Source organism: Tupaia chinensis, unplaced genomic scaffold (assembly GCF_000334495.1).
Source record: "Tupaia chinensis unplaced genomic scaffold, TupChi_1.0 Scaffold000263_1, whole genome shotgun sequence".
Taxonomy (NCBI): Eukaryota; Metazoa; Chordata; class Mammalia; order Scandentia; family Tupaiidae; genus Tupaia; species Tupaia belangeri.
This window is the reverse complement of record NW_006159743.1, coordinates 1,159,140-1,170,178: the sequence shown is the minus strand read 5'-3', so window position 1 is coordinate 1,170,178 and position 11,039 is coordinate 1,159,140. Positions and strand designations below refer to the sequence as shown.

Sequence of the window (11,039 nt, the reverse complement as noted above, 5' to 3'; positions counted from 1 at the left end):
AGACAGAAAGTGAGAAATCACCCCCCAGGGGGGATGGTCACGCCGCAATCCCTTCTCCTCCATTTTCCTCTCGGGATCTTGGGCACGCACGCACATGCGCCCGACGTGAGTTTTAAGTCACCGGGTCTGGGACGTGAACCGCGGTCGACTACGTGGGAGTCCAGCGACATAGCCATTACGCTAACTGCTGGTTCCCCCTGTTACTAACTTCTTAAAACTGTTTAACCCAGACCTTATTCAAATGTTATTTTTGTATATTTTCTTGGAGAATACTTAAGAAACTAACTAAACTGGTATTTTTATCTCTTTTAGACTAAAATTTCAATTTCTAAAAAGTCGACATCACTGGTTTTTTTTTTAATATTTTTCATTTTATTTACTCATTTACTTATTTCATTTGGACCAGAGAGTCACACACACACAAAGAGAAAGTGAGTGAGAAAGCAAGCCACCAGGTCCAGGACTTGAATCATGGTTGGCCATATGGGAATGTCCAGTGCCTTAACCACCACACCACCTGCTGGTTCCAACATCACTGGTTTTTAACCTACTGGTGCCAGAATGATTTTATATTAAATGTGCAAAGAAAATTACTAATTTTATTTATTTTTAGAGTTTTTTTGTTTGTTTGTTTGTTTTTTGTTTTTTTTTTTTTTGCTATATGGTATGTGTGCTTACCAGAGAGACAGAGACAAAGAAAGCAAGAAATTCCCCCCCAGGGGGATGGCCACACCACTATCCCTTCTCCTCCATTCTCCTCTCGGAATTTTGGACATGCACGCACACACACCCAGCATAAGGTTTAAGCCACCAAGTCTAAGACTCGAACTGCAGTTGACTACATGGGAGTCTAGCAGTGTAGTCATTCTGCCATCTGCTGGTCCCAAAAATGACTAATTTTAACCCCAGAAGAAAAGTTCTGGTGTTCTCACCACTGTTGACTACCTCCCTTCAACAGAATGAAGTAAAGAAATACAGTTCAAACTATAATACTACTAAGACATTTAACTTATCCTTATCTTGTTTTCTACCAACAGATTTATTTTAATTACTACTTTATTAGTCTCTTAGCTATAATATAATTACCTTATTTATCAAAAATACATTGAGTGCATATTGTTAGCATCTGGGAATATAAGAGTAAGCAAAATACAATCATTAACCTAGCAAAATTTATAATCTAATAAGAAAAATAAATAAAATGGATTAGGGGTAAATGGATACTATTTCCAAAAAGCCTACCTCAAATCTACGCAACATGGCAAATGTAGTACAGTAAAGATCCAGGAGTTACACTGTCTAAATCTACTTAGTCATCTGTAAAATGAAAAGGTGGCTTAAAAGTAATTTTTAGTATTCTTGTTAAAACTACAAATCTATTTTTTTAAGAGAAATTTTTGCTGGAGCCAGCAGGTGACGTGGTGGTTAAGGGCATTGGCCTCCCACATGGCCAACCAGGGTTCAAGTCCTGGACCTGGTGCCTTGCTTTCTCACTCCTCCCTCTCCCACTCCCAAATTTAAATTTAATAAATAAATAAAGTTAAATAAAATAATTATTAAAAAAGAGAGAGATTTTTGTTATAGGATGTGTGCACTTGCTGGACAGAGAGAGACAGAGAGACAGAAAGAGACAGAGACAGAAAGCGAGAAATCACCCCCTGGGGGGATGGCCATGCTGCAATCCCTTCTCCTCCATTCTACTCTCAGAATCTTGGGCACACACGCATATACACCTGGCATGAGTTTTAAGCTGCTAGTTCTGGGACTTGAACCTCAGTCAACTATGTGGGAGTCCAGTGATGTAAACATTAAACCATCTGCTGGTCCCCAAACTTTTTTTTTTTTTTTGAGAAGTTTTTGCTATAGGGTGCGTGTGTTCGCCAGACAGAGAGAGACAGAGAGACAGAAAGCAAGAAATCACCCCCCAGGGGGGATGGCCACGCCACAATCCCTTCTCCTCCATTCTCCTCTCGGGATCTTGGGCATGCATGCACACGCGCCCAAGCGTGTTTCAAGCCACCGGGTCAGGGACGCGAAATGCGGTTGACTACGGGGGAGTCCAGCGACATAGCCATTATGCCAACTGCTGGTCCCCCCCCAACTTATTTTTAAAAGAAAAAAAATTTTGTAAAAGACCAATACAAGAACAGCCAGTGGCATGGTGATTAAAGCAGTTGGATCCCATATGGGACCTGCTACACTCCAGTTAAGAGTCCTGGACCAGTGGCTTAGAAAAAAAATATACTAGGCACATGTATGTACACACCCAAAATATTGTGAGAAGAATGGAGAAGGGATTGTAGTGTGGCCATTCCCCTGGGGTATGCCTTCTCACTGTCCCTCCTCCTTTATCTCTGTCGGTCTCTCCAGTGAGTGTGAATGCTCTACAGCAAACATTTTTTTTTTAAAAAAAAAGCAAAAAAGAAAATACAACATATAAAATAGGTGAAAAAAAGATGGCTCTGGTCAAAAGAGAAGTGTGTTTTCATTCTATTCCCCCACTCATGACCAATCTGGTCCCAAAGTGATTTCAAAGAACCCTAGAGCTTGGTGGAAGGCAATCTGAAAACTACTGGTAGGTTAATTTTTACCTTCTAATACTGCTTTACTACAGTTCTAATTGCTTACTTCAAAGACATAATTTTTCAAATAGAAATCTCAAGCAAATCATCTTTCCCAAAATTTAAAAACAACGCATAAAATGAAAAGTTCAGAATATAAAAAGGAATAGAGGAAGGGAGGGGAACAACTCTTTTTAATTTGAGTGAAAAAGGAAAAAAAAAGAGATCTATTAGGAAAATAATTGTCAGACTTCAGTTATTAGCTAGAATAAAAGATAGATTAAAAAAGACGGAAATACCAAAGATAATTGCCAAGCTGGAATAATTTGAAGAATGCCTCTGAATGAAGATATCAGGAAAAAGAATTTATTTAAAGAGAAAAACCAATTCTGTTTCATACTATTTGAACTAAAAATGAGAAGATAAAGAAATTAGTATTTTCTGAGTACCTTATTATAAGGCAAGAGCTGTGCTGACCACTTCACATACATAATTTTTAAATTTAATCCTCACATAAAGTCTATAAACATATTATTAAAGCCATATGACAAAGATGATACTGAGGCTCTAAGACGTTAGGATTTGCCAAGTTCAGGTTGCTAACAAGTGGTACAACCAGGATTCAAATCCAGATCTGACAGAATCCAAAATGTGTACACTGATCTATATGTCTACAATATTATCAGCAAAGGCAGGAAATTCATATGGTAAAAATTGAAAACGTAGGTATCATTTCATAATTATTTGAAAAAGTGAAATCTACAAAAGATTTTTTTCAATCACATATGGGCATATTTAATGATTAGCTAATTCAAACTCCTAACCCTAAAACATAAAATACTTCCATAGAACCACTTACCTGGCCAAAGCTGGAGTAAGTAATGAAGAACTTCAATATGTTTTTTAAAATCCAAGGCACTTGCCAGTTCTTCTGAATCCGTAAAGACTCTGTTATTGTGGGAGTACGTCTCTTGATTCTGACTCAATAATACTGGTCCAAAGCACACAGCTAAATTCTGGCAGGTCATCTTATTCACTTCATGATAAGAAGCCACCAATTTCAAATGATCCAACAACATCTTCAGGGTTGCCTAAATAAAATTAAGTTCATTTTACTTAATATATTCATAGAGGAGCAAGTCCAATGACACAATTTATAGCAGAAAATACAGGCAGGCATCTTGTCACTTTTCAAAGGGTTGCTTCAAAGGTTTGCTTAAGTTGGATGTTTGGATTCTAGAACATACTTTCTTATAGAAACATCACACAGGGCCTAAATTATATTCCAGTGATATAAGTTAACCCATTAAACGGTTAAAACATACATTCTAGAGGGTCAGCAGGAGGCATAGTATTTGAAGGATCTGGACTCTCACTTGACTAACCATAGTTCAAGCCCAGAAGCTGGTGGATTGTTTTCTCATTTCCCTTTCTCATTCTCTCTGTCTCTCTCTGGTGAATGCATGTGCCCTATAACAAATTTTAAAATAATTATAATAAATAATGTGCACTCACATGAAAGAGAGATAGAAAGCAAGAATCATCCCCTGGGGGCATGGCTACACCACAATCCCTTCTCCTCCATTCTCCTCTCAGGATTTTGGGCATGACGCACATATACCTACCATGAGTTGTAAGCGATCAGGTCCAGGACTTGAACTGATGTAAACTACGTGGGAGTCCAGTGTCGTAACCATTATGTCATCTGCTAGTCCCAATAAACAATTCTTTATATTAAAAAATATACCCTGGGGGCCGGCAGGTGGTGTGGTGGTTAAGGGCTCTGGACTCCCACATGGCTAACTGTGGTTCAAGTCCTGGACCTGGCGGCTTGCTTTCTTACTTTCTCTCTCTCTCTCCCACCCCCTGCTCTCTGATTAAATTAAAATGGATGAATAAGTAAAGTTAAATAAAAATAATTCTTTACAAAAATATATACCGTATATAAAATGTTCATAAATGCATACTAATTTTCAGTCCATAGGAAAATGCATTACCCATTACTGCCTTTTTTCCTTCCTCTAAAATGACAATGGTAGAAGCTGTGATAGAAAAGGCATTTAGGACAAAAGCGCTCATTTTTAAGTACACATAAATTCGAAGTTTTAACTAGGGCACTACCATACTTAAATCTATGTAACTAATCATTTAAAAGATGGCCAATTTCTGGGAACCAGCAGTTAGCGTAATGGCTATGTCGCTGGACTCCCACGTAGTCGACCGCGGTTCGTGTCCCGGACCCGGTGGCTTAAAACTCAAGCCGGGCGCGTGTGCGTGTGTGCCCAAGATCCCAAGAGGAGAATGGAGAAGGGATTGTGGCGTGACCATCCCCCCTGGGGGGTGATTTCTCGCTTTCTGTCTCTATGTCTCTCTCTGTCTGTCTGGCGAGCGCACGCGCCCTACAGTGAAAATCTCTCCAAAAAAAAAAAAAAAAAGATGGCCAATTTCTATAATGATCCAGAGTTTGAAAGACATTTTTTTTTTGAGAGGTTTTTGCTATAGGGCATGTGTGCTCACCAGACAGACAGAGAGAGACATAGAGACAAAAAGTGAGAAATCGCCCCCCAGGGGGGATGGTCACGCCACAATCCCTTCTCCTCCATTCTCCTCCCGGGATCTTGGGCACGCATGCACACGCGCCCGGCGTGAGTTCTAAGCCACCGGGTCCAGGATGCAAACCGCGGTCGACGACGTGGGAATCCAGCAACATAGCCATTACACTAACTGCTGGTTCCCGAAAGACATATTTTTTTAAAGGTCAATATGCTTCTTAGCTAATATATATTATTAGCTGCTGGTCCCTAGAGACTTTGTTTTTGTCTACTAAATAAGATGAAATAAAATAAATTTAAAAATGTAACTGTTGTGTCCTTTGGAATTGTAGTATGAAAATAGGTGTTAAGAACTTGAAAGCGTTGGGGCTGGCAAGTGGCATGGTGGTTAAAGGCGCTGGACTCCCACATGGCCGACCACGGTTCAAGTCTCGGACCTGGTGGCTTGCTTTCTCACTTCCTCTCTCTCTCTCTGTCTCTCTCTGATCAAACTGGAAAACAATAATGATAATAATAATAAACAAAGTTAAATAAAATAATTCTTTAAAAAAAAAAAAACTTGAAAATGTTCACATCATTCGATGGAACAATTCTACTTCTGAGAGTCTATCCCCTCTTATCCACAGTTTCAGTTAAACGTGATCAATCACAGTCTGAAAATAAGCAAGTTCAGTACAATGGGAGACCACATTTACATACCTTTTATTACAGTACAGCATTATAATTGTTCTGCTTATTATTAGGTATTGTTGTCAACCTCATACTGTGCCTAATTTAGAAGTTAAACTTTATCGTCGATAGGTAAGCACAGGAAAAAACATGGTGTAACACAGAACTGTACTATCCTTGATTTCAGGGGTCCAACTGCGGGTGTTGAAACGTATCTCCCACAGATAAGAGGGGATGCTTATATTCCTAACTGAAAAGCCAGTTCTCTGTATGGATATATACAAATAGACTCAAATTCTTATATTATACGTGATAAAATAGTGATAAATTATGTCATTCCTTTGATTGCACAGCATTTTAGAAAGGATATTCATAACATGGGCTTTAGGGGCAAAAAGACCTAAATTCATGTGACAGACTATGAAACTCACAAACCCTATATAACTTTGGGCAAGTGATTTAAATTCTATGACACTCATTTCTTTACTTAAAAAAAAAAATGGCAATTAATAATTTTACCTAGAGGGGTTGGTGGGTGGCATGGTGGCTGGGGGTGCTGGACTCCCACATGGCTGATGGCAGTTCAAGTCCTGGACCTGGTGACTTGCTTTCTCACTTTCCCTCTCTTTCTTTCTCTCTCTCTCTGTATTCCTCTCTAGTCCAATTAAAATAAATAAATATAATAAATTAAGTTAAATAAAATAGTTATTTTTAAAAATAAAAATAAATTTTTTTTGGAGAGGTTTTTGCTATAGGGTGTGTGCACTCGCCAGACAGACAGAGAGAGACAGAGAGACAGAAAGCGAGGAATCACCCCGCCGGGGGGATGGCTACACCGCAATCCCCTCTCCTCCGTTCTCCTCTCGGGATCTTGGGCACGCACGCACATGCACCCGGTGTGAGTTTTAAGCCACTGGGTCCAGGACGCAAACTGCAGTCAACTACGTGGGAGTCCAGCAACATAGCTATTACGCTAACTGCTGGTCCCAAAAATAAAAATAATTTTACCTAGAGGTCTACCTCTTCACCCTCCCTCTTCTACCCTACCTCACTCTTCTGTTTCAGCATTTTAGCCATTCCCCTCCCCTCACCCAAAGGACAAGTAAATCTAATCTCATTGGACAAAGCACAGGGGACCACAGTAAACTAGTGAATTATGGGCAGTTACTGGGCTTAAAGTTTCTACCTGCTTTTCTTGCACTTTCTGCCCCTACATGACAAAAAATATAGATAAAGGTCAGCCTCATCTAGACAAACCTCCTCGCTCCATCTCTCTCTTATTTCCTTTCCATTCTGTTCTAAGGAAGAATAGCTAAAGTTAGGTTACAACTAGTTCTGCTGACCCAGCCATCCGTCTATATCTTCTGTAGGCATCCCTGAGAATGCTGGTCCCAAGGTTCAGATTTTGGGGATGGGAAAAGTGGGAAGAGGCAAGGAGGAAATGGAGGTGGGGGCTGTTGCTTAAGTTTTAAGGCTAGGCTACACAGATCAAGTTATCATATTTAATAATACATAATTACAGATGCTGTTGGATATTGATCATTGTAATAACACTCTTCTATATCATTCCAATTTTTCTATAATAAGCATATATTATCTTACCAATAAGATAACAATGCACTCTAAAAACTTACAAGGAATATTCATGCCTAGACTAAAATCACATACAAAAAGATAACTATTTTCTAGATTGATGGTGGTGTTGAAGAAGCAATTTTAGATTCACTCTATTTAAAAGGTAGTAAAAGCAGAGCATAAACCCATGAATGTCACAACTGTCAAAATGTATAAAATACTTGTAGCTCTGAAGCTAAGGATATATAATTCATTAGCTGGTTTTCAGAAAAAAATGTATACCAGTTATGCTTACCTTCTCAACATCAGGCAGATAATCCAGCAGGTCCACAGTGTACTTAGAGTCACCTGGGTCATTCTCACAACCATTAGATGACATTTTCAAAGGACTTTTCATCATAGCATCTAATACAGCCTCATAAAGTTGCTTTGTTATCAGAGGAGAAGGAAGTTCTCTTAAATAATCTTTAAGAACACCTTCGGAAAACAAATCAAAGACAAGTGTCGCTTGGTCTTCGAGGTAACATGAAGAACTATGGTGAATTTTCTAAGAAGAATTCAAGTATTATTATAGCCAACTTTTAATATGAGTAAAAAACAACAATAAAAACAATAATATAAAAAGAAAGTATTATAACAAAACACTAGCATTTTGTGTTCTTTTATGTTGCCTTGGTAATTGATTTTTGTTGGAAAAGCAGGCTAAAAATGCCCACCATTTCCAATTACCACACATATAAGGTTTTTTATCATAAAGCAAGCTATTCTTGATATATATACCCTATTAATGCTACCCCTTTCCCCATAAAAATTTCCTCTAAAAGCACATAAAACAGAATAAAAGCAAGCAAGGCATACTAATGTTAAGTGTAAATTTTCATTTAGTTCCAAGGCATCTAACTGATTATGAAAGAGTGCCCTTGGTCCAAAGCTCTTGCAAATATGATATGTATTTCCTCTCTAACACTGAAGAAGTATCTTATGGATATACTGGATGGTTGGATAATCTAATGTTCTCATATGGAAAGTTAAAAGTCATTCCCTAAAAGCAAACAAATGAAACCAAAAGACAGAAACAGAAAACATCAGAGTTGTCACTATAGTATGAGAGAAGTCAATTCCAAAATCAACAGAAGTGGTTTTGAACTAAGAGACATTATAGTAGAGGAAACAGGAATAGTAGTGATAATTACATAAAAAGCATGGTAAGAGCTAAAGGCTAAAATGTGATCACAGGAGTATTTCTGACACAAAAAATTTAAATATTTATACTTTAAAAAAAAAACAATTACTTTTTTAATAATTATTTTATTTAATTTTATTTATTTTAACTTGACCAGAAAGGGACAACATGAGAGAGAGAGAGGGAGAGAGAAAGTGAGAAAGCAAGTCACCAGATCCGGGACTCAAACCACAACCAGCCATGTGAGAGTCCAGTGCTCTCAAACACCATGCCACCTGCTGGCCTCTATACTTTCTTTTTTGGTAAGAGAGCACGTGCACTTGCCTGAGAAAGACAGAGAGAGAGGAGAAAGCACCCCTCATAGAGAATGATCACACTACAATTCCTTCTCCACCATCTCTCCCTCCCTTCGGGATTTTAGGCATGCATGCACATGCACCTGGCATTTTTCCTTAAGCTTCCACATCTGGAGCCTGAACCACCTGAATGACTATACCAGATCTGGCTACCTTAACCACCATGCCATGGAACTGACTCTCTCTATAAAATATTGATTCAGAACATGCTCTCAGTTTAGCTGAGAGTTCGACAGTTTAGTCTGAACTTAAACATGATCATACAGGAAGCTTCCCATCTGATAATTTTTAAAACTTTAATGGTAACTTGATTTATTAGTTTTTTTTTTGCATCCTTCTAGTGTTTGTTTATATAAATAAAGATAATATATTGTCCCTCTTTATTACATAAAAACTAGCTTATATGACTTATTCTACTTCTTGCTTTTTCATTTAACATCATATCCTGAGATTTATTTAGTACACAGAAAGCTTCCTCAAACATTTTAGAGACACATGATAGTCCCAATGTACGGACGTTCTCCATAGTTTATGCAGTCACCTACAGATGGATACTTGAATTGTTTCCAATCTTCTGCTATTCCAAACCAAGGCACAATGAAAGACCTTGTACATCATTTCTGTGTATGCAGGCATGTCTGTAGGACAAATTCTCAAAGCAGGACTGCCAATTCAAAACTGCATGTGTAATTCTGAGAGAAAAGGAGGAATAAGAATATTTCTTTCATGGGCTTAGGGCTTCAGCATCTAAGTGGCTACTGGTGACATCCAGGAAATACAGAACCAAGGAAGAAAACCATGTTTTAGGGTGTAGTGCTTCATTTTGAACATGCTCAGCTTAAAGTTACCTATGAGGGATTCAAAGCTACTAGATATAAAAATCTGAGGCTCAGGAAAAAGGTTAACTGGAGACACGGATAATGAAAATCATCAACAAAAAGATGGTAAGTGAAGCCTTGGTAATGACTGAGATTATATTCATCTTATCATCAGGAGGTGATAAGAGAAGGCCTAGGAAAAAATCCTAAAGCATACTGGCATTTTGGAGGTCAACAGGGAACAGGATCTGCAGAAGGTATCTAAGAAAGGATGGCAGGCAAAAGAAGTAGTGTGGTGAGAAGAGGTGGGATGGAGGAGGGAGGAGAAAGGCATATATGCCACCAAGGAAGTAAAGAAAAATAGATTTTAAGAAAGAGCCAGACCAACTGTGTTTCCCAGTGGTTAGAGTACTGGATCCCACATAGCTCTTTGTGGTTTGACTTCCAGCCGCAGAGGCTTGAGAAATACACTGGGCACATATATGTGAATGCCCAAAATCCTGACAGGAAGGAGAAATGGAGAAGGGATATGGTGTGACCATGCCCACTGTGGAGTGTTCTTCTCTCTAGAGAGCATACATGCCCTATGGCAATTTTTTATAAGAGGGGGCCAACAGCCTGACAGGAAGGAGAAATGGAGAAGGGATATGGTGTGACCATGCCCACTGTGGAGTGTTCTTCTCTCTAGAGAGCATACATGCCCTATGGCAATTTTTTATAAGAGGGGGCCAACAGATGGCATATTGGTTCCATCACTGGACTCCCACATGGCCAGCTACAGTTCTAGTCATGGACCCAGTGGCTTAAAACTCACACCGGGCACATATGCATGAGTGCCCAAGATCCCAGGAGGGGAAAAGGGATTGCGGCATGGCCATTCCGCCTGGGGGGTGATTTCTCTCTTGCCCTCTCACTGTTTCTGTCTTTCTCTCTCTCTTCTAGGTGAGTACACATGCCCTAAGGCAAAAATCTCTTAAGTAAAAAAAAAAAAAAGGAAAAGGGAAAGAAGAGAAAAAGCCCACAGGGGTCATATGGTGGCAGCATACCTGAAAAAACCTAACACTCTACAAGGCTATCCCACATAGGAAGGTTTCTGGTTTGAATCCAGAGACTTTCCTGAGCTGGGGCACACATACATGTCTACAATATGGAGCTGATGGAGGCTGGGGCTATATTGTGGTTTCAAGGCCTTTGGGAGTGCTTACTCTTGCTCTCCTATGAAATAATTAAACTAAAAAAAAGAAGGAGGGGGACCGGCAGTTGTGTAATGGCTATGTAGCTAGACTCCCATGTAGTTGACTGTGGTTTGAGTCCCAGACCCAGTG

General features: G+C 39.1%; 2 protein-coding genes across 4 annotated transcripts in view; both read right to left on the bottom strand.

Moving 5' to 3' along the window:
* Positions 1 to 3,494, bottom strand: part of MCOLN3 (mucolipin TRP cation channel 3) — a 166,990-nt gene extending 163,496 nt beyond the window's left edge. For all 3 annotated transcript variants that reach the window (XM_027772257.1, XM_027772258.1, XM_014588166.2), the window contains exon 1: positions 3,421 to 3,494. The gene's annotated coding sequence lies outside the window, so the exon portion shown is untranslated. The remainder of the gene's footprint in view (positions 1 to 3,420) is intronic.
* Positions 3,495 to 7,702: 4,208 nt separating this feature from the next.
* Positions 7,703 to 11,039, bottom strand: part of SYDE2 (synapse defective Rho GTPase homolog 2) — a gene marked incomplete at its 5' end in the record, with an annotated part of 39,159 nt that continues 35,822 nt past the window's right edge. The window contains 1 exon segment of the mRNA XM_027772256.1: positions 7,703 to 7,834. Coding sequence (XP_027628057.1) covers positions 7,814 to 7,834 — 21 coding nt within the window.